General features: G+C 39.1%; 2 protein-coding genes across 4 annotated transcripts in view; one reads left to right on the top strand and one right to left on the bottom strand.

Moving 5' to 3' along the window:
• Positions 1-15,867, bottom strand: part of LOC132404727 (gamma-aminobutyric acid receptor subunit beta-1-like) — a 289,132-nt gene extending 273,265 nt beyond the window's left edge. For all 3 annotated transcript variants that reach the window (XM_059989135.1, XM_059989136.1, XM_059989137.1), the window contains exons 1-3: positions 15,788-15,867; positions 15,593-15,684; positions 15,312-15,379 (exon numbers count right to left, since the gene is read on the bottom strand). In XM_059989135.1, coding sequence (XP_059845118.1) covers positions 15,312-15,379; positions 15,593-15,684; positions 15,788-15,867 — 240 coding nt within the window. The remainder of the gene's footprint in view (positions 1-15,311; positions 15,380-15,592; positions 15,685-15,787) is intronic.
• Positions 15,868-17,660: 1,793 nt separating this feature from the next.
• Positions 17,661-24,338, top strand: part of gabra4 (gamma-aminobutyric acid type A receptor subunit alpha4) — a 40,665-nt gene continuing 33,987 nt past the window's right edge. Inside the window, exons 1-7 of the mRNA XM_059989134.1 lie at positions 17,661-17,743; positions 17,918-18,036; positions 18,681-18,748; positions 19,250-19,470; positions 19,599-19,681; positions 20,318-20,461; positions 20,674-20,826. Coding sequence (XP_059845117.1) covers positions 17,661-17,743; positions 17,918-18,036; positions 18,681-18,748; positions 19,250-19,470; positions 19,599-19,681; positions 20,318-20,461; positions 20,674-20,826 — 871 coding nt within the window. The remainder of the gene's footprint in view (positions 17,744-17,917; positions 18,037-18,680; positions 18,749-19,249; positions 19,471-19,598; positions 19,682-20,317; positions 20,462-20,673; positions 20,827-24,338) is intronic.

Below are 24,338 nucleotides of genomic sequence, written 5' to 3'. Positions count from 1 at the left end.
CTGGACATATTTCATCTCTCATGATTTTTACTTGCATTGATTTTAGGCATGCATTTCAATCATGACTGGAGACTATTTTACCTTGAGAAACATAATATTACCCTCTGTCAATATCCACAACATTTCTGGATCACTGGAACCTACTCAGCCTGGGAGGGTGGGGGGGGGGGGGTCACTAAAAACAAAACCCCACAGCTTAGTTGTGCTTACCATTCTATTTGCTTATGCCTCAATATCATTTGCAAGCTTCCAACACCTGGAGTCAGATTCTTATCATCTTGAATCTTAAATTGTCATGCCGCACTAAATTTATACTTCATATAGTATAAAGTACAGAGTATATAAAAATAACAGGGTCTGTCTTTTCAGAAACACATTACTTAGGTATCAATGCTTTAAAGATTGAAAGCTGCAAATCTATCACCTTGTGATACCAGCCACATGATGCCATGTAACAATTTGGAAACAACCCTTTAACTAATCACACTTCCCCATCTTGATCCTATATCCATGAAAATTCTACTTGTGATTTTGCATATTTAACCTGAGTCATCAGTTTAGCAAGTGAGATCTCTAGCACTAAATTACCATGTGTGCTATCCCTCTTAGTCAAGCTCAAAAAGCAACAAGCTTCCCTACTTGCTGAAAGCTTGAAGCTTATCTGTGGCATTTAGGACAGTAGAAAATAATACAGCTTTTTTATAAAGTGTGGCTGGACAGTTACTGCACAAAGCATTTGAGGTCAACTAGAATGCAAGACATCAGAATGAGGACAAGTGCAAGCATTTTATCAAAAGAAAGAAAATTCCTTGGGTCTTTTGAATATTTCTCATTATTCTTACTAAAGTGGATGATAAACCAGACCATTATGCTTTATGCCAGGTCTCAAAACTTCAGTTGCTCCAGTTGCTTTTTCTTGTTGATCAGAACAAATTAAACAGCAGCATTGGTACGAGGAATGAGTTGGGAAAATGATAAGACAAAATATTTACTATGTTGTGCGGTGAGCATTTTTAGAGCAACTAATTAAACCAACCTTCTGAAACATGCAGTGAAGAATCCTAACTAATTACATCTCTTTAAAGATGTTATTCAACTTAATTATTTTAACAAATACAATATAGAATGACAACAGCTGTTGCATTACCTAGGGTTGGTTTTGATTATACGCTCTATGAAGTTGGATGAATTACTATTAATTAGAAAAGCTTATCTGTTTTGAAATAACACTGTTTGCTGTTTACAGTGAAGAGTGCAGTAGAGGATAAGAAACCCTAATATTTGTAATGTAGCTATACATTTATGTCTTTTAAATTTTGCAGTGACCAAAGACAAGAGAAAGGAATATTATTTGATTATTATAAATAATTAAGCAACTAGATACTAAGAATACCTTCAAAAATGATGAGAATTCTGGAACCATTTCATTAACTTCATCTCTGAAATGATGTGATTTTCTGCTGATTGCTGGCCAGTTGCACAGATAAATTTTGCACCATTTGTCAGCTTTCATGCTTTTCAATTATTTTAAATATTTGAACATCCATCATAGTAGATAATTCATGTTGTACTGATTATTTAGTTTCTCCTTCAATGTGAGATGACAATAAAATGTGTGGATTAACAAAAGATTTTGTAAATAAATTCTTAAATATTGGTTAAGTGAAGCATCAGATAATAGAGAACAAATATTTGAAAATCCATGTGAACCCCTGGTAGACTTCTTTCCAATTAGCAAATTCATTTGACTCTCTATAATAGTAACTCCAATGTAATGCTACAACTGTGCTTTGGTTAGGATATGGTGGAACAAATAGATGACAGGGGAAAAGAAATGAAAATTCAATGTTTTTTTCTTTAAAGGTCTTGTAATGGTTGTAGACTTCAAAGCAACAGCAGCCGAAGTACAATTATTTCACAAATCTGAGATGTCAGGGCCATGTACAAAGATAACCCATGAGATTGACTTCAATTAGAAGACCTGGTAGAAGTCTGAAAAGATAATGCAACATATATACAAGAAGAAAGAAGGAAATTTTTCAATAAAGAATATTTATATGTAAGGCAAACAACATATGCTCTAGGAAACATATACATTGAAGGAAATTTACAATGTTCTTTTAAAATATTATTTATTTATTAAATTTTAGAAATTACAAAGAATAAATGTGGTAATAAAATAGTAAGAAAAATACAATGTTCTTGATCGCAGTTTCTTTTATTGACACATCTGTAGAGCAGTTCAAGGATGGGTTTAATAAACCAATGAACAAATAAATGTAATGGATTAGGTACTCTCTCTTTGGTTCTCTAGCCAGCCTGGGCATTGCCTAGCTTATCTATAATGCACCTAATGAGTACTTGGATAACCACATAAGGGAGAAATATAGAGAGGTGTGTATTGGTATGGTGAAATGGTTAGGAGGAGCACAGGTAAAGCAAAGACCAAGATTTGCAAGGATTAACAACCTTTTCCTGATACCTATATAATTCCATATAATTCAATATGTTACCTTTTACATGATACTAAAGCAAGTTGACAGGAGTAAGCAGTTTAAATGGTTTGGCACAGACTAGATGGGCTGAAGGGCCTATTTCTGTACTGTACATTTCTATGACTATGACTCCAACGAAACCAATAACTTATGTTTATACAACTTATGTTACTATTTTCCTTAGTAACAAATATTTTCATGTTAATACTAACAGACATATTGTGCACTTTAACTTGTTAAATACCTTTGAAGAAACATTCTCAAACTGTTAATTAATTAATTAATTTTCTCAACCTTGTTACAGGAGAAAGCTATTTAAAGTATAACCAATGAGGCTGCAAGGATCTCTTTATACATTAGCCCTAGTGGACAAGCTGTTATTTTTAAAATCAGATGAAAAACAAGCAAAGGTTGCAGGACCTCCAAAGCAACAAATATTTTTTTTATGCAGGTCAAGTAAAATCAAGCGTAATTTATAGTAAATAAAATGACCTGCTCAATGTTATCATTCACGGGATTCATATTGGTATAACTTGGAGTAGGTTTGCAGTGGAAAATAGATTGGGTCTAAGACTGACACATTAAATTCAATATGTTGTGTCATGTTTATTTCAACATTTGGCCCAGGAATTTTAACTCATTGTTAGTATCCATTTGTTAAGAGGAAATATTACGTATTACGTATATTGGTATAATTTACCAGTGTAGTTGAGACTGTTTGCTTCCCATTTACTTTCAGGTGTTACAACAAATATGTTACACAATAATCATAGAGTAGATTGTCTATGGTTCTGGACCGCCTGAGCAGATGGCAATCAAAATATAGTTTTGATGGTTTTCATTCAACCCTTAGGTTATTACACATGAGAAAAACATAAGGCACACTTCAATTTGAAAAAAAAAAGAGCATCATGAGACTCTGAAGTTGGGATAAATCCACATGCTAACTTGAATGGCTCTAATTTGATCACCTCACACCCTTGGGCATCAGTATAAAGTCTGGATGCATATTGAGCTCTAGCAGTCTCCCATTAGTTGTATAGCAAGCACAAACATGATTGCTGATAAAAGTAGAGCATAACAAATGGAAGCCGCTTGAAAACTAGCTACGAGTAAACATTTAACGCGTATTTAATACCTGCCCTCTAAACTCTACATAAAAGAAACTTTAAAGGAAGTACTCTTAGTCTTGTTAGGAAAGTACAGTTCTAATGGAATGAGTGAAAAATACAGTAAATATCAGAAAATAACACAATATTTACTACGTCCATTTATTTCAGCTTGGCCAATAACCCAACTCCATTAACAGATTGGTTTGTATCGTAACTACAGTTTATACATGTATCAACCAACGCTAATATTTATCAGTGTGGTTCATGATTCAGTTCATAGCATCCTTAGTCTGACATAGATAGTTATGCCATCAAGCCCAGAGTAGAGACCATGATTTGAACTGACACTGAGTTGTAGAACTGAGAATCCATTTGCTAAGACGTTAAGGAGAATGCTAAAAACTCTTGATGCTATTTGACATTTTCTTTGTCAGCTTTAATCTCGTAACCAAAACCACCTACTGGTCTTTCACTCTAGTTGCTTATAGAGCTTTGCTTGTATGTTAGCTCTCTCATTTCCTTCCATAACCAACTCTCAAAAGATCTTTACTAAGTGTATTCATAATAATTTGAATATTTTTATTTTGTGTATGATAACATAAAATATGAACAGAAATCTTTCTTTCTTTTGCATCTATGTTAAAAACAAATCCAAAGGATTCCCATCAAAATAAAACATTTTTACACAGGAGTGAAGGCACCACAAGCTAATTTCAGAAAAGTGACAACATGCTTTTCAAACAGAGGAAATAAAAAATATCACAATATCAAATAGTTATAAATCATGAAAACAAGCAAACAGCTTATGTGTTCAATGCACACTCCATATGACAATAGTGGTATAAATCAGCAAGTTTGATTCAAAATTACACTCAAGCAATATAACCTCTGCCACAGGGATATTCATCAAAATTGGTATTGTTCTTAGAACTAACATACTGTATTTCATTTCCTAACTGGAATATGTTAAACCTGAATTGCTGCCTATTTACATCAACAACTAGTGATCACAGTAAAACCAAGAACCTAACTCCTATGGATTACCCTTGTTTCAATATTTTTGAATACATTCGAGGAAATATGAAGTCAATGATCAGAATCAGATTGTGAACATGTTCTGCTATGCAAGTATAGACTTAACGTCTGAAAAGCACCTTGAATACAGCAGAAATATTTCAATTACAAAATTTGCACAATGTAAGATGCTCACCACTATTAGATTTGATTGTTGGATGTACGGTGGCCATATAATGGTATTTGCTTAGAGTCATTCATCATTTTACAAAAGGGAAGAATTCTTGGATGATATGTACTTCACATGGCAAAATCTTTAAACTAAAGACTCATACCTCAAAGTGTCAATTAACTTATTGCAAAAAAATTGTAACTCAAGGAATATCAAAATTGTCAAACATATTTTAAGTACCTGAATACTTCATATTTAAGATAAATTGGTGCATACAACAAACAAATTCCTTGAACTCTTTTAAGGTTCACCCACATGAATGAATCTTCAGTGTTATTTAAGAATTTAAAATATTGTTTAAATTTGCCTTTTCTAGCATGTAATATTAAATTCAGCACTATTTAATAAGTTAACATTTGCAAATAAGATTACTATCTCATAATAAAGAAATGGAAAACTTTAACCATATTTCTTTTTTGGCTCCTCTACAAAATTGTTCTTGTTAGAAGCATGATTGAAACTACCTTTCTGGATTTCTGTGCTTTCTACCATTAATTTATGATGATGTGCTGAATTCATAATCTCAAGAATAATTTCCCCGACACATTTCTTTCCTAAACTGGTTGAATTATTAAAAGTCAAATGTTTAATTGCTTATTTTGTTAATAAAAAATGTCAATTTTATCCAATCTTACAGCTAACGGATTACTGATGGGATGTCATATTTTGTAAATAATTCTACAATGCCCTATCATTCTATCAGCATAATTGAATAACACACACAGAATACTGGAGGAACTTAGCAGGTCAGGAATTAACAGTCACCATTTCAGACCGAGTCTCTTCATCAGGTCTGGATTTGCTCTGGATTTACAGCAACTTCAAAATCTCTTGTATTTATCTGCATAATTGAACATTTTTTAAGTAGCATAGCAGCCTTACTGTTGCATTGAACAAAGTTGTCCATGCAATGATTAAGGATAAAATGTACATTTCTAAAATGTGATAACTGAAAGCTATCATAGACTTAACATAAGTTGCTTGTGAGCATAAGTGGCACAATGTGATTATATCTATTTGCTGTTATGAGCCTCGAGTCCAAATGTCATTCAATCTACATTTTGAAATTTAAAAATTAATTTTTTATCCTCAAGTTGGAACACTTTTATTACATATGGCTTTATGAATTTATAAGATTAACATAGGTTCATAGAGCCAAAGAGAAGTACAGTACAGACACAGACCCTTCAGCCCATCTGGTCTATACTGAACTATTTAAACTGCCTACTCCCACCGACCCTCTCTGGGACCACAGCCCTCCATACCCCTGCCATCCATCTACCTATCCAAACTTCTCTTAAACATTGAAGTCGAGCTTGCATGTACCACTTGAGCTGGCAGCCCCTTCCACACTCTCATGATCCTCTGAGTGAAGAAGTTTCCCCTCATGGTCCCTTAAACTTTTCACCTTTCACCCTTAACCAATAGCCTCTGGTTGTAGTCCCATCCAACCTCAGTGGGAAAATTCTGCTTGTATTAACCCTATGCATACCCCTCATAATTTTGTATGCCACTATGAAATTTCTCTATCTTCTATGTTCTAAGGAAATCAGTCTTAACCTATTTCATCTTTCCTTATAAACCAGATCCTCCAGACTCAGCAACATGCTTGTAAATTTTCCCTGTACTCCTTCAACTTCTTTTACATCTTTCCTGTTGGAAGGCAACCAAAACTGCAGACAATACTCCAAATTAGGCCTCGGCAACGCTTTATATGACTTCAACATTATATCCCATCTCTGGTACTCAAAACATTGAATTTTGAAGGCTAATGTGCAAAAGCTTTCTTTATGACCCTATCTACCTGTGACAACACTGTCAATGAATTATATACACGTATTCCCAGATCCGTTTGTTCTACCACACTCTTCAGTGCCCTGCTGTTCACTGTGTAAGACCTACCCTGGTTGGTCCTACTGAAGTGCAAAACCTCACACTTGCCTACATTAAATTCCATCTGCCATTTTCTGGCCCACTTTTCCAGCTGATACAGATCACTCTGCAAGCTGTCATAGCCTTCCTCACTATCCAGCACAACCTCAATCTTAGTGTCATCCACAAATTTGCTGATCCATTTGACCACATTATCATCCATATCATTGATATAGATGACAAACAACTAAGGCCCCAGCACCGAACCCTGCAACACACTACCAGTCACAGGTCTCCAGTCAGAGAGGCTACCATCTACTACCACTCTACGGCTTCTTCCACAAAGCTAATGTCTAATCCAATTTCCTACTTCATCTTGAATGCCAAGCGACTGAACCTTTTTGACCAACCTTTCATGTGGGAACAAGAGTGAATCTGCAGATGCTGGAAATAAATAAAAACACAAAATGCTGGCAGAACTCAGCAGGCCAGACAGCATCTATGGGAGGAGGTAGTGACGGCATTTTGGGCTGAAACCCTTCATCAGGAGTGAAGTAATATGGGCTGGTCGAGGGGGGGGGGGATAAGAAGTGGGGGGAGGAATGAAGTAGAGAGCTGGGAAGTGATAGGCTGGAGGGGAATGGGCTGGGGAAGGTGGAGAATTATGGGAAATAAAAGAGAAAGAAAGGTAGGGCTGGGGGGAGATTATAGTGAGGGGGGAAAAAAGAGAGAAAGAGAACCAGACAAAAATTATAGATAGACATGGGGTAAAGAGGGGGCAGGGGTATCAACAGAGGTCTGTGAGTTGAATATTCATGCCGGCAGGTAGGAGGCTACCTAGGCGGGAGATAAGGCATTGCTCCATCGACCTGTGTGTGGCCTCATCTTGACGGTAGAGGAGGCCATGGACAGACATGTCGGAGTGGGAGTGGTCTGTGGAATTGAAGTGTGTGGCCACAGGGAGATCCCGCCATTGCTGGAGGACTGAGCGCCGGTGTTCGGAGAAACGGTCTCCCAGTCTGCGGCGGGTCTCCCCAATGTATAAATGGCCACATCGGGAGCACCGGATACAGGATATCACCCCGGTTGACTCACAGGTGAAGTGGTGCCTCACCTGAAAGGACTGTCTGGGGCCTGGGATGGTGGTGAGGGAAGAAGTGTGGGGGCAGGTGTAGCACTTCTTCCGTTTGCAGGGATAAGTGCCTGGAGGGAGGTCAGTGGGGAGGGATTGGGGGGATGAACGGACAAGGGAGTCATGTAGGGAGCGATCCCTGTGGAAAGCCGAGAGATGGGGGGAGGGGAAGATGTGGCTGGTGATGGGATTCTGTAGGAGGTGGTGGAAGTTACGGAGGATTATACATTGGATCTGTAGGCTGGTAGGGTGATAGGTGGGGACCAGGGAGACTCTATCCCTGGTGGACTGGCAGAGGGATGGGGTGAGGGCAGAGGTGTGTGAAATACAGGAGACGCGATGGAGGGCAGAATTGATAGTGGATGAAGGGAAGCCCCTTTCTTTAAAAAAGGAAGACATCTCCTTTGTCCTAAAATGAAAGGCCTCATCTTGAGAGCAGTTGCGGCGGAGGCAGAGGAATTGAGAGAAAGGGATAGCATTTTTGCAAGAGACAGGGTGGGAGGAGGAATAGTCTATGTAGACAACATCCACTGTCCTGCCTTCATTAAAATCTCTACAAGACCTACCACACACAAAGCCATGCTGACTATCCTTAATCGGGAATCGAAAAATAAACGTTAGTCCTCTAAGTCGTAACAGGTACATCCGGTGTTATTCAACGTCAGTTAATCAAACATTTGTCTTAGTATATAGTATATATTTTACCTTTCTATGCATATAAAACACTTAAGAAACGTATGTATTTCAAAAATTAAACTACTGCGTTGCTTAGCAATAATTGTAGCTTTCACTGGGGCAGGGCCTTCACATTCTCCATTATTCTCACTTTATCCTTTAAAGTTGTTTCAATCATTGACCAACTGTAGCCTAATGCTTTTCCAATGATTGATGGCATGTCACCTCTTTCTGATCGCTTTATTATTTCCACTTCATTTTCATTCATGATCGTTTTCAGTCAACGGAACAGAAAACAGGTCCAAGCTCCGTCGGGTCCTAAAGTCCACTGCACTGAGACAGGTTAAGTAAGGTCTGGAGCTCTGCCGGGTCCTAAAGTCCACCACACTGAGACAGGTTAAATAAGGGACTTGAGCATCCGCATTTTTTTGTATCCGTGGGAGGTCCCGGAAGCAATCCTCCATGGATAAGGAGATTCACCAGCTTATAATTTCCTGGTTTATGTTTGAAGGCTTTTTTAAGCAGTGGGAGAACATTGGCTATCCTCCAGTCCTCTGGTACCTCTCCAGTTGCTAAGGATGATATAAATTTCTCTATTAGGCCCCCAGCAATTTCTGCACTTGCATCCTGTAGGGTTCAAGGGAACACCTTGTCAAGCCCTGGGGATTTATTCATCCTGATTTGCTCAGGATAGCAAAGCAGCTCCTTTTCTGTCATCTGTACAGGGTCCATGAGTTTGTTGTTGCTCTGCCTCACTTTTATAGACTCTGTGTCCATCTGCTGAGTAAATACAGATGCAAAAAAATGTTTTAGATGTCCCTCATCCATTTTGGGTCCACACATGGAATATCATTCTGGTCTTCCAGAGAACCAGTTTAGTCCCTTTCAATCCTATTTGTAGAATCCCTTAGGATTGTCCATCACAATTCCTGCTGTGATTGTCCATCACAAAATTCCCGATTTTGTGCCTTCTTTAACCTCCCCTGATTTCTTTCTTAAGTGTTCTCTTGCCTTTCTTATGCTCCATAAGCCCCCTATACCTGCTATGCAGCTCCTTTATTCTGTTAACCAGGGCCTCAATATCTCTTGAATCATGATCGTTTAGATGATAAAAAATAAAATTTCAGTGCATATAATAATAATATGGATCTCATAACAAAACCATATTATACAATAAGTGTTTACAAATCAAAGATGTAAGGAATGGGAAGAAATTAGTAAATATTCACATCTTGCCTATAGTTAACCGATTTAAGGCAGAAATCATCCCAATGGTGAATTTACCTATCAACCTCTTCAAGTACGTATTTCTTATGGATGAAGCAACACTTTCCTTGTATTAAAAATTATTCCTTTATGTAACTTTATTCACATTAAAGCAGTTAACGTGTAATTTTCAATAGCAATAGTAAATCACAAGACCGTATTTACTGAAATCTGAAATGAAAACTGAAAATGCTGGAAACATTCAGCAGGTAACATAAGATTTATGAAAATCTCTTCAGCTCATATGTTAACTTGGTTTCCAGCATTTTCTGTTTTTACTTCTATTTTCGGTATCTTTACATTTTACAAAAAAATAAACCTGTATGTCAGAGGCTTACCTTGGGCCCCAGTGTTCTTTCAGGACCCGTCCATAGGACAAGACAAAGTACAAGAAAAATCAACAACCCTGATAGGAGATATCCCTGACCTCATTTACATCTAGTCTTTACCTCAAGTTTAGTCATTCTTTTCTTTACATAAGAAATAGGGGCAGGAGTAGGCCATCTGGCCCATTGTGCCTGCTCTGCCATTCAATAAGATCATGGCTGATCTGACCATGGACTCACCTCCGCTTACCTACCTTTTCCCCATAATCCTTAATTCCCCTGCTACGCAAAAATCCATCCAACCTTGTTTGAAATATATGTACTGAGGTAGCCTAAACTGCTTCATTGGGCGGAGAATTCCACAGGTTTATCACTCTTTGGGAAAAGCAATCAGTCCCTCTTTATCTCTGGTACTAAATTTACTCCCCCTAATATTGAGGCTATGCCCCCTAGTTCTAGTCTTAGCTGCCAGTGAAAACAACTTACTTGCCTCTACCTTATCTATTCCTTTCATAACTTCTCATCCTTCTGAATTCCAGTGAATAAAGTCCCAGATGACTCAATCTCTCCTCATAATCTAATCCTCCCATCTCTGGAAACAACCTGGAGAGCCTCCTCTGCATCACCTCCAAAGCCAGTATATCCTTCCTCAAGTAAGGAGACCAGAACTGCACACAGTACTCCAGGTGCACCCTCACCCTGCTCTTAAATTCAATCCCTCTAGCGATGAAGGCCAACATTCCATTTGCCTTCTTGATAGCCTGCTTTAACTGCAACCTAACCTTTTGCGATTCATGCGTAAGCACTCCCAAGTCTGTCTGCACAGCAGCATGCTGCAATCTTTTACCATTTAAATAATAATCTGATCTTCCATTTTTCCTTCCAAAATGGAGGACTTCGCTTTTACCAACATTGTACTCTACCTGTCAGACCCTTGCCCACTCACTTAACCTATCTATATATCCCTGCAGACTCTCCGTATCCTCTGCACAATTTGCTTTTCCACTCAATTTAGTGTCTTCAGCAAACATTGGTACACAACACATAATCTTCTCTTCCAGATTGTTAATGTATATCATGAACAGATTCAGGCCCAGCACCAACCCCTGCGGCACACCGCTCACCATTGATTGCCAACCAGAGAAACACACATGTATCCCAACTCTCTGCTTTCTCTCAGAAACAAGTCCTCTATCCAAGCTAATACATCACCCCACCTCTTGCATCCTTGTCTTATGGATAAGTCTTTTATGCGGCACCTTCTGGAAATCCAGGTAAATAACATCCATCTATTCCCCTTTATCTTGTTATATCCTCAAAGAACTCCAGTAAGTTTATCAAACCAGACCTGCCTTTGCTGAATCCATGCTGTGTCTGCATAATGGATCAATTTTTTTCCAGATGCCTCACTATTTCTTCTTTAATGATAGCTGAGCATTTTCCCAAGTACAGATGTTAAACTAACTGGTCTATAATTAATCTCCCTCTGGTGCTTCCCACCCCCCCCCCCCCTTTCTTTCTCCTGAGGCCTCTCGTCCCATGATCCTTTCCCTTCTCCAGCTCTGTATCACTTTCGCCAATCATCTTTCCAGCTCTTAGCTTCATCCCACCCCCTCCAGTCTTCTATCATTTCGCATTTCCCCCTCCCCCACTACTTTCAAAACTCTTACTATCTTTCCTTTCAGTTAGTCCTGACGAAGGGTCCCGGCCCGAAACATCCACAGTGCTTCTCTTTATAGATGCTGCCTGGCCTGCTGTGTTCTACCAGCATTTTGTGTGTGTTGTTTGAATTTCTAGCATCTGCAGATTTCCTCGTGTTTGGCCTATAATTATCTGCTTTTTGCCTACATCCCTTTTTGAACAGTGGCGTGACATTCGCCTTCTTCCAATCCACTGAGACCTGCCAGAGCCCAGAGAATTTTGGAAAATTATCTCCAAAGCCTCCACTATAACCTCTGCCTTTTCTTTCAGTACCCTGAGATGCATTCCATCAAGACCAGGGAACTTATTTATCTTTAGGCTCATAAATTTGCTCAGCATAACGTCTTTAGTGATAGCTATTGTATCAAGGTCCTCACTTCCTATTCACATCCATATCATCTCTCCTTGGCATGCTAGATGCTTCCTCCATCAAAAGACCGACACAAAATTCAAAGCCTCGGCCATTTCCTCATCGTCCAAAATCAGTTCCCCCTTCTCATCCTCCAAGGGATCTATGTTCACTTTGGACACCCTATTCCACTTTATATGATTATAAAAACTTTTACTATCCATTTTTATATTATGTGCTACTTTATTTTCATAATCTATCTTTCCTTTCTTTATTGCTCAATTAGTGGTTCTTTGTTGCTTTTAAAGTTTTCCCAATCGTCCAGTTTCCCACTACTCTCGGTGACTTTCTATACATGAGCTTTCAGTTTGATGCTTTGCTTTATTTCCTTAGTTATCCATGGCAGCTTCTCCCCAGCCTTACAGTCCTTGCTTCTAACTGGAGTATGTTTTTGTTGAGCACTTTGAAAAATCACTTTGAAAATCTTCCACTGTTCCTACACCGTCCCACCATATAGCCCATGTTCCACGTCTACCTTATTTGACTCCTCCCTCATCCTGTTGTAGTCTCCCTTGTTCAGGCATAATACCCTGGTTTTAGATCCTCCATTTGTATCAGAAACCCAGTCATATTGTGATCTATGGATCAGAGAAACGTGGAATCATACAGCATAGAAATATGTTTTTTTCAGCCCAGTTCATCCATGTTCACCACACTAATCCCATTTGTCCACATTAGGCACATCCGTCTGTGACTTTCCCTACCAAATATCTGCCCAAATGCCTTATACTTTTTTAAATTCTATATGTCAGTCTCCCAGAACTTCTCCTTTTTCCTTATTTTAAGCTTACATTACTCAAGTTCACTGGCTGGTGGTGTAGTGGCATCAGCACCGGACTTCAAAGAGAATGGTCCTGGATTTGAATCCAGCTGGCAACTTGTACGCTTTCCATCCGTGCTACACTGAGCATTGAGCTAGCAACTCGGCCTTGCTAAAAAACATACAAATGCTAAAGAAATGGCAAGGCTGCTGCCTGATGCGCCACAAGGCGCAGGAAGGAACAACAACATTACACAAGTTCCAGCCACAATGTATCCTCATTGCCTTGTGATGCAGAATCAAAACTTAGTCACCTACTTCAATTCATCCCAAAGTTCCTAGAAGTACTGCCCCCCACTCTATGCACAAACTTCTCACCAATGCTTTGCCTTGCCATCTCAGCTTCTTCCTCTTCTTTTTATGAAATCTCCAGGATTTAATATTCACGTTGAGTATTGTGCAATTCCTTTGTTGCTTCCATTTTCTTTCACTTTACCACTTCATGTTCAAGCAGAACTCTGGATTGTGTGTCTTTCCCTGCTTTCTGAAGAAATATTTGATTGTTTAAAAAGGAATGCATGGCTGGAAATTGGAGTTCACCCAGTACAGTAAACACATACTGTGTTTAGCACTGACTCACACTTGGATATTCCAGGCAAATTTCAAGTTCAAATTTATTGTTATTTCAAACGTATACATGTATATTGCCAAACAAAACGGCGTTCCTCCAGACCAAGGTGCATAATGCAGTACGCGTAACGCACACACAACCCATAGAGTGATATTACCACAAATAAATTAACAACTAATAAGGTGCATTTATGTCACAAGTGAAAACGTAAACAGTATAATGCTACTGTTGCTTCATACGTGGTGGGACCCGCGTGATGGCAAGCAAGTTCAGTACCATAGTCTTATGGCTTGGGGGAAGAAACTGCTTCCCATACTAACAGCCCTTGTCCTAATGCTATGTCCTGATGTTGGGTGGTCAATGAAATTGCTGGGTGGATGGGAGGGACGTTTGATAATGCATACACAGTGCTCCTGGCAAGCATCTCTGATGGGTGGAAGAGAGACCTCAATGATCCTCTCAGCAGTCCTCACAATCTTTTGTAGGATCTTGCAGCCAGGTGGACGAGGCAAAATTCTGATTGGAAAGTACACCATGCCCCGAAATGGGGCATATCACTCCTTTTCTGCTGACCACTGGGAGCCAAGTTGAAAATAAGGAAGCCTCTCCAAGGTGGCCACAGTTCCTGCTGCTGGACAGGCTGTAATGAACTGAGGATGGTGGGGTGGCATTACAGCACTCTCCATCCGCTCCCCTACACCCCTCTAACTTGACCAGATCAAATTTACTTCCATGAGCAATGTCTCACCACCATCATGCAAGGACTGTTCAGAGGGCAGCAGTGATTTGAGCAAAGCACCAGTGCACCATTTCCCATCATGCTCACTGGACCTGGGTTGCACCCAATTCCACTGACAGAGGAGCGGAAAGGCCCTTCACAACCTTCCACATCATTTTGTGCGCGTCTAAAACCGGGCAAACGTCAGCCTTGCTGAAGGGAATCACGCTCAGGAGTCTGTGGCCCAACTTGACAATAGTTATGATGTAATCGCAAAGTGCTCCCATGGTGACCTGTCTTCGGTAAAAAAAAGCGCTTTAAGACACAGTTGGAACACTTAACGCGTGCGGAAATGGATTCAATTTACTGGCAACTAAATTGTCAACGCAGATTTTCATTTTGGAAACAGAAAAATTATCAGCGTGCATCAGATCCACTTTGTAACTGGTGCGTACGATATCTCAGGGATTTGCCAACCTGCCTTATCTCAAACAGCGCTGTTGTCGCTTCAAGGCAATTGGTAATTAGAATCAGAATCACGATCTAAGCCTAACATTGAAATCTCTTGTATAATAATCGTATTATGAGAAGATCTGTCAACGGCATTGATACGTAGTAAGTTATTACAATCAGCAGATGGCGGTATTATACATTATTGGAAATTAAACGCTTATCACAATTATTCGCAATTTCAGTTGACTTCAGGCGGGGAAGGAACACCTACACTGGAGGAACATTTATCGATACGGCTATTGTTCGCGATGTAGTAACAAACTCATGTGACAGCCCCCTCCGTTCCAAAAATAAACAGACGAAGTCACCGGGAAACTGCGATACAAATCACTTGTACTGCCAATATCGAGTTATTCTTTATGCGGTACAGTATCACGCATTTAGAATAGACAAGTAGCTTTAAGCAAACGTACGGGTGTAGTGATCATTTGCCGGTATTTAAAGAGTGCACTCACCATGTTGACTTCAGAGACCATGTCTATGCTGGCAATGTCTATGCTCATACCAACGTCCACGGGCAGACCTTAAGGGAAGCAACACATTATCTGTTTGTGATATTTGCAACCCACTTTTAAAAATAGCATTGTTGCATATCGCCACAGGCAGGAGATGTTGTACCGCTGTAGTTATTCTTTATTATGTATATACAGTAAGCCTTGTTTAGTTAGCTACTGACTGGTGGAAAATAAAGGCTGCACATAGATCCATGCAACTATAGCAAAAGGAGATCATTTACCTCCGAAATCCGGTCTCAACCGAATGTCATATCCTTTCAGCAAGTTATCCACGGTTTCTTTCACATATGACATGTTGCTGGACTCATTAACTCTGAAGGAAAAATGTGGATTTCATTCAGGATCATACCAATTGTGAATCAGAGAGAGAGAAAAAATAAAACAACGGCAAAGAATGATAAGAGATCGGAGCTCACCTCTGGGCATAGCAAACCATGGCCACCAACATAGGGAACGACAAAATCCCGAAGCATCCTCTGTCTTGAACTCTCCACATTCCTAACTTTGAATATAGAAAAGGCTTTGAGCGAAGATTCAAGGAATGCAACTTAGTCCAAGGCAGTGCAATAATTCCGAGGCGCAACGCATGCGCGCAGCTTCCACAACATCAAATAGACTGTTTGCTGTGGAAACAACTTCCCTTGCAAAATAGTCAAATGATCAGATCCTTAAAGGTATTTTTTCTCTCTCCCTCTCAAACGATTACAGGGTTGCTATTATGCTAATTGATCACAAGGACTCAAATCGCTTTTAGCCGATTTCCCTGAGCGGGATCGACAGCGTAGCTCGGATTTGCATTAAGGTGATGTGCCTGGATCGGAAGGTGTAATGTCACTCAAAACAGTGCCTTGGCTAAGCGTAGTGAACCTTTTCCGAAGTCAGCCTGCTACTCGAGGACATCGTGCAGCAGATTTAGCCGTTACTCGCAAAGACCGCTTCAAACTCCGAGCCACACCGCTCAGCTTTTGTTCAATACCCTAAAAGGATAAACATGTTTCAATGCCACTTCATTCTGGAGAAGTGCAGCACAATTCAAATCAAAGAGCCGAGATTTTATGGAGCTCCCAGTAAAATGACGACGAGGCGAGAGAACACATGTGGAGAGTTCAGGGGGTTAATTTCCTCTTTGAAAGTGCAGGGTAATTTTTAGCAAGTCATTGAGGCTTTATTTAAAACCCAAAGATGAAGGCAAGGAAGCCAGACTGTGAAGCGCATCTTGAGTGAAACCATGCTATAATTAATTACAATTGCGATATTTTCTGCTTCATCGTGTCTCATTGGAGAGAATGTATCCCACATTGCTTTGAATCGACATTACACAAGGAGGGCTAAGGGCTAGAAAATAACTGCCACCGTGCGGTATCTGAATTAATGAAACGGAAGGCAATTGTTTATCAGCGTTAGGGTGCTCCTTGTTATATAAATTACTATCCGTTAGTTTCTAGAGCCGATCACTTAGAGGAAAGAGTTGATTGTGAAGTAAGTGGGGATTTTATTTAGATAAACGGACTTCTGGTGGTCCGAGTCTCTGTGAAGCGATTCAACTGGAAATTGTTTTCTAACTGGTTTATCGGCGCACAAAGCCCCGGGTCATAGTAATTGACCAGGGATAAAGAGTTTAGTTTCCTTTCCTCTTGTTCTGTTGTTCTTCTTTCTGTTCCGATTCTGAAACGAATGGGGCTGTTAATTTCTGTTCCCTAGGAGTATCGCTCGTCGGCAACTGGGAATGGAATAGACTCCGGGCAAGACGCAAGCGTCAATGTCGGCACTGATCAGATCAGTACCAGCAGTTGAATAGATCGTGAGGATACCGGGCTTAATCCATCCAGTCTTTCCACGCATTCGTCGGCAAAATCATTGCACAACGCCTGTGCAATAACACGGCAACGGCTCCATTTTTTACGTATGCACCTCAAACCAAAGATGTTTCCTCTATAATTACTAGTAGATCTAATCGGCGTTCTTCCCCCTCCTAACTTCCTTGCACACAAGCCCCAACTCCACCCCCTGACATGCAGCAGATGATAGAAGAGGATGAGCGGAATAGTTTGTGATGATAGCGATGTCATATTTAAAATGCATTTGACTCCTGGCTGGCAAAGACCTCGGGAAGTGGATCGGCCTGATACGAGAGCAAGTACCTTTTCTGGCAGGAGGGAAGAGAAACATCCCACAGTTACAAGTGTGTGTGTGTGTGTGCGCGCGTGTGTGTTCACGGCTGCGATCTCTCGCCAGGATAAGGCAATTGGCAACGGGACCGGGAAGAGACATAAAGTATGGCATGCAAAGATGGTTTCTGCCAGGCAGACGGTGATCAGAATGTACTCCAGTTACATTTCCACGCTCTTATACTTTATCTGCGTGACAACGTGGTAAGTAATGGAAGGAAAGTGATTCCTTCTTATTTCGCATTGTTTATCAGATGTACTTGCTTTGACTGTCTTTGTACGGCGCTACGGTCCGAAAAATCATTATCAGGTGTATGGCAACCACCCCCAGAGCTTGCCATTGTGTGCTCATGTCGGTTTTACCTATTCTCTGTGCAGTATACGGGAAATCTCTGGAGAGATCAAAAAGCAGGAGAAATTGTTTCCAGAAAATTTTACGCGGATCCTTGATAGACTCTTGGACGGGTATGACAACAGACTGCGACCCGGATTCGGCGGTACGGGCACATTTATTGTTTTCGGTAGTTATGTTTACCAGAGTTGGTATTGTATGTCATGGGATCATTGATGCCAATAGCGTGGCTTTTCGACTAGTCAATTGTTACACATATGGGGTTTAATCTGTACTGGAGGGGAGTGGAGTCGCGCAAAGCTGCTCAGGTAGATAAAATAGAAAGGCAGATTTAATAGACTATTCTGTGAGGGATCTGTTGATGAGAATCAAGATACGAGTAATTGTAATATAGTGCGGTGTATTTTTCTAAGCTGATTGATTGATACCAGTGTTTGAGCTAGAGTCCGATAGCTTGCATCCTTGATTTAACGTCTGAAGACCTAGAACATTTTTTAATTAAATCCGTGAAAGCGTGCCACAAGTGGAAGTCGTGCACATTTGTTGCACAGATCAAGGTGTGCTTGCCCTTTGAGTCTTTGAAATCCAAAAGCAGGTACAGCAACTTGCTGGAGGCTATCCTTGGGACTTGGGAAATCAGTAAAAAAAAATAACGGGAATGCATCAAAAACAGTTGCCCTATTCTTCCTAGTGTTGGTCCATAAGGATTTGATGTGAGCAAATATGTCACCGTACTAATAGGTTAGCTCCTTCCGATTGTTATTAACCAATGTATTTCCTGTCCTATAGGAGCTGTTACTGAAGTCAAAACAGATATCTACGTTACAAGCTTTGGACCAGTGTCTGATGTTGAAATGGTAGGATTTCTGCTTGCTATTAAAGGCGGACGTTCCGCTGGATTTTCATTTGCAGTAATCTATTCATTTTCACTGCCTGGATACTATTTAAAACTACCTACAGTAAATCTGAGGACGGAAGAACCACACGTTTTACATTTTGGAGAGATGTACGCTCCAATTAAGTTGAAATTCTAGTTATAACAATGTATATTTATCTTTAAAATACATTCATTGCATTACCATTCATTATGGCCCAATGAGAACTATCGATTGGTTGATCATACGAATTTTAGCAATTATTTATGCGTTCAGCAGTACGATTCTTGGTTCCGCATCAACATTAACTGCAAACCATGTAGTGCTTCCTCTCAGAAAATGAACAGGTATCGTTTTGACAACACGGCACTCTGAATGGGAAATTAAGAAGCTAACATCACACGTTGCACAATGCACTGCACAACGTACGCTGTTTTAATAGTTCGGATAATGATTGGCGCTTCTTCCCAATTTCCTTCCAAGGAGTACACAATGGACGTGTTTTTCCGCCAAACTTGGGTCGACAACAGGCTCAAGTATGACGGCCCCACTAAAATACTTCGTCTTAACAACTTGATGGTCACCAAGGTCTGGACGCCTGACACGTTCTTTAGGAACGGGAAGAAATCAATTTCACACAATATGACCGCTCCAAACAAGCTGTTCCGAATCATGCAAAATGGGACAATTCTATACACCATGAGGTATGTTTGCCAGTCTCATAATGCCAGGAATTTGAGGCCATTGCTGATTCAATGAGAAATGCATATAAAATTAATTTTATAAGAATCATTTACTAAATTTCCTAAATGATTTTCATATTTCATTTCAGACTTACCATTAATGCAGAGTGTCCTATGAAGCTGGTTGATTTCCCAATGGATGGCCATGCTTGTCCGCTTAAATTTGGAAGTTGTGAGTAACTTGATCTTGCTTTTCTTTGCATATAGGTAGGAAATTTTAAGTGTTCAATTTTTTTCTTACTTGAAACTATTGTGGAAATATTGTGTGCATTTTAATAATGTAAAGCCAGTCGTTACTTTGATCTTTATGGAAAATAAAAATGTGCTGGATATATGTGTAATGAGAAATTAATTTATTTAAAACACAAAATAAATCATTTTGAAATATTATTGCATGACCTGAATGTTTTAAAAGTGTATAATGCATATAAAATGATTGTTATACATATTGTAAATTAATGAGCTGGTTAATGAATGCCCATAGTTTTGAAAGCAGGATCACTTATTGTAATTATATTATTGTTGAGTTGCTGCTCTAACTTATTAAAATGAGTGCAATATCAAAATAGTATATCACATGCATCTAATTATATATTTCACATATTTTAGCAGCTAGTTATAAAATGTTAAGAAAAGTACCAAATTTTATTGTATTGTAAAATTCACAGCAGTCAAATGAGTAACAAATTACTTTTCCAACCAATTAATGAAGAACTAAGATAATAATTTGTTCAGACAATCTGTAATAAAATTAAAGATCAGTTTGGTGATATTAATTGTTAAAAGTTGGTGTTTTCATTCATTTCAGATGCATATCCTAAAAGTGAGATGATATACACATGGACAAAAGGACCTGACCAATCGGTGGAGGTGCCCGAGGAGTCTTCTAGCTTGGTTCAGTATGACCTTGTAGGACAAACAGTTAGTAGTGGCACTATTAAATCCATTACAGGTAAAGGCACATAGGCTTTCTTATTTACACCACAGTTTCTGAACTTCCTTATATATAACACAGTTTCCAATTTCTGATTACCATTTGCAATGTCTTTGTGCATAAAATTGCAAAATTATTAAGAATCCTTTATTACTACCTGTTAATTTTAAAAAATCATTTTTACAAGCTAGAAGTTATGAAAAATAATTCTATATGTTTCTCTGTTATAGGAGAATATGTGGTGATGACAGTCTACTTTCATTTGAGAAGAAAAATGGGTTATTTTATGATCCAGACTTACATACCATGCATTATGACAGTCATTCTCTCGCAAGTGTCTTTTTGGATTAATAAGGAATCTGTTCCAGCACGGACAGTTTTTGGTATGTACTTCTAATACATAAAACCAAGCAGTTGCATTTGATTTTGTTTCTCTCTTTTATTTTCAGTCGTGTAACTTTAATATTTTAATATTTCTCAAAACTTCCCCTTGTTACTACTTCTCTCCATTTAGTTATGTGGATTATATTAGCTCTGGGTTCAAAGAGGGTTGAAGGAAATCCATCGGCTATAAAATTGACAAATGGACAAAAAAGTGCAGACATTTCATAAGATAAACAGCATTCTACTACAGCTTTAGCAAAAACGGACAAATTATCTACATATATAGTCAGCAACAACCTTAATATGTCAAAGTATACTTCAGTTCATATTTTGCCCTGTTATTCTGGCAGCTACTTAAGTACTGTTAAGTAACAAAAGTTCTTTATTTACACTGGGCTGTTTGATTGTGGAAAAAGACTTACTTTGAATGTAATCCACTTTTAACTTGTGACACCTCTGCTTTCATTTTCTCCGCCTTAACATCTAAAGGCACACATACACACTCATAATAACATGTTTGAGTAATTATTTAAAAGCAGTCAATGGAGAGAAATGTAGCTGAATCTTCTCATTTTAGCTAGAGCCTATGATGTCATTTGTAGACACAGAATGGATCACAGTTCAAATCTGCAAACTCAAAATAGAACAGCATTTGATCTTGCGATGCCTTCAATACTGAACTATCAGAAATAAATATTCATTTTCCTGCAAGCATTGCATTAATTTTGCTTTGGAAATTGAAAAATTTTAACCGCAAATAATATATAAATTTGCTGTGTGTATGTATTACTGTAAGTTATTGAGTTCTACAGAAAATCAATCCGTTAGACAGCAGATGACAAAAGAAAAGACTGTTATCTTAAACTCATACAGACTATGTTGGGCTACTCTTTTACTGAACAAATTCATGGATTTCTTAGATAAAACTGTTCTGTTGCTTCTCTTCCTTTGCTTTATAATATTGTCCTCAGTGGCAGAGACAGCAACAGTCAGAAGGAGAACTACAAGCAAATTAATAAACTGATCAGAAAGTGAATTCCAACCAGCAGCAATTTGATGTCAGTTTCTCATGCTTTAGATACTTTTCTACAATAATAAAGAATTAAATAATTTTCACACTATGTTCATTTGACATGTAATGCATTGATTTTGATGCATATAAGCCTCTTTACATTTTCTTATATAATTAGGAAACTCTTACACAGCAGTGCAACCAGTCCATCTGCTGTTTTACAGCACCAGAGACTCAGATTTAACCCTGACCTGTCATGCTGCGATGTGTTTGCACGTTTTCCCTGTGACTATGTGGGTCTCCCCCGGGTGCTTCAGTTTTCTACCACGTTCCGAAAATGCGGGGCTTGGCAGTTTAATTGGCTGCTGTAAATTGTTGCAAAATTCTCAGCCCAGGTGACTGATAGAGGTTTGGGAGGGGGAGACACTTAATGGAAATATGGGGAAAAATAAAATGGGAGTAGTCTAGAATTAGTGTAAAATGGGTGCCTGACAGCATTGACTCAGTGGCCCAAAGGAGCTTTATCTGTGCTGTATTACTCCATGAATCTATGCATTCCACATTCTAATTACTTTCTGGGAAATTAAGTTACTTTTGAGTTGCTTGCTGGATTATGAGTTGCACCTTAAGTTAATATACATTTTGTAAGATCTGTACAAAAGAGACAGGTTCCACTCACACTCAAGGGGGAGCCAATATCCTTGGTGCAAGTTCGCTAGAGCTATTCAGGAGAGTTTAAACTAATTTGTCAGGGAGATGGGAACTGGAGTGATAGGGATGAGTTTGGGGTAGTTGACTTACAAACAGAGGCAGTGTGCAGTGCGACTCTGAGGAAAGATAGGCTGATGATAGGGCAAAATTGCAGTCAACAGGATGAATTACAGTGTAAAAGGGGGTCCAAATAAAAAAAGTGTGATGAAACCAGGACTGAAGGAGTTATATTTAAATGCGCATAGTATACGGAATAAGGAAGATGAACTTGTAGTACAATTATTGTTTGGCACGTATGATGTTGTCGGCATCACTGAATTGTGGCCGAAAGAAGATTATAGCTGGGAACTTAAAGTCCAAGGATACATATTGCATATAAAGGACAGGCAGGTCAGCAGAGGGGTGGTGTAGCCCTGCTGGTAAAAAATTCAACCAAATCATTTGAAAGAGGTGACATAGGATCAGAAGGTGTAGAATCATTGTGGGTAGAGCTAAGAAACTGCAAGGATAAAAAGAACCTGATGAAAGTTATATACAGGCCCCTAAACTGTAGCAAAGATTTGGTCTTCAAATTACAATGGAAGATAAAAAATGCATGTCAAAACGGCAATGTTACAATAATCTTGGAGAATTTCAACATGCAAATAGATTGGGAAAATTAGGCTGGTGCTGGATCCCAAGAGGGAATGTTTGTGGAATGCCTACAAGAAGGAGAAGTAAAGTCAGATGCATCATCCTTATAGTGAAGTGAAGTGAATTACAGAGGCATGAGAGAGGAGCTGGCCAAAATATGTTGGAAGTGAATACTGGCAGGGATGATAGTTGAGTAGCATGGCTGGGGTTTCTAGGAGCAATTTGGAAGATGCCGAATAAATATATCCTAAGGAAGAAAAATATTCTAAAGGCAGGTTGTGCAACTGTAGCTGACAAGAGAAATCAAAGCCAACATAAAAGACAATGAGAGGGCATATAATAGAACAAAAATTAGTTGAATGTTAGAGGAATGTGAAGCTTTTAAAAACCAAAAGTTGGTAACTAAAAAAAGCCATAAAGAAGGCAAAGATGGAATATGAAAGTAAACTAGCCAATTATATTAAAGAGGGTACCAAAAGTTTCTTCAGATATATAAAGTGTCAAAGAGAAGCAAGAGTGGATATCAGAGCACTGGAAAATGATGCTGGAGAGGTAGTAATGGGGGACAAGTAAATGGTGGATTAACTGAATAAGTATTCTGCACCATTCTTAACTGGCATGCGGCTGGAAGTTTGAGATTGTCAGGGGGCAGAAGTAAGTGAAGCCGTTTCTAGGGAGAAGGGTCTGAAGGTAGAGAAGTCACCTGGACCAGATGGTTTACACCCAAGTGTTCTGAAAGAGGTGGCTGAAGAGATTGCGGAGACATTAATAACCATCTTTCAAAAATCAATGAATGCTGGCATGGTTCCAGAGGACTGGAAATTGCAAAAGTCACTCCACTCTTCAAGAAGGGAGAGAGGCAGAAGAAGAAAAAAATATGCAATAGTTAGTCTAACCTCAATGACTGGGAAAATCTTGGAGTCGATTTTTAAGGATGTGATTTCAATGTTCTTGGAGGCACAATGTAAAATAGGCCACAGTCAGCATGGTTTCTTCAAGGGAAATTTAGCCTGACAAATCTTTTTAAAATCTTTGAAGATATAACAAGCAGGTTAGACAAAAGAGAATTGGTGGATGTTGTGTAACTGGATTTCAGAGGACCTTTGACAAGGTGCCACACAAGAGGTTGCTTAATAAGTTAAGAGCCCATAGTAT

This window comes from Hypanus sabinus, chromosome 14 (assembly GCF_030144855.1).
Source record: "Hypanus sabinus isolate sHypSab1 chromosome 14, sHypSab1.hap1, whole genome shotgun sequence".
NCBI lineage: Eukaryota > Metazoa > Chordata > Chondrichthyes > Myliobatiformes > Dasyatidae > Hypanus > Hypanus sabinus.
The sequence above is the reverse complement of the archived record's forward strand: the minus strand, read 5'-3'. Positions and strand labels throughout refer to the sequence as shown.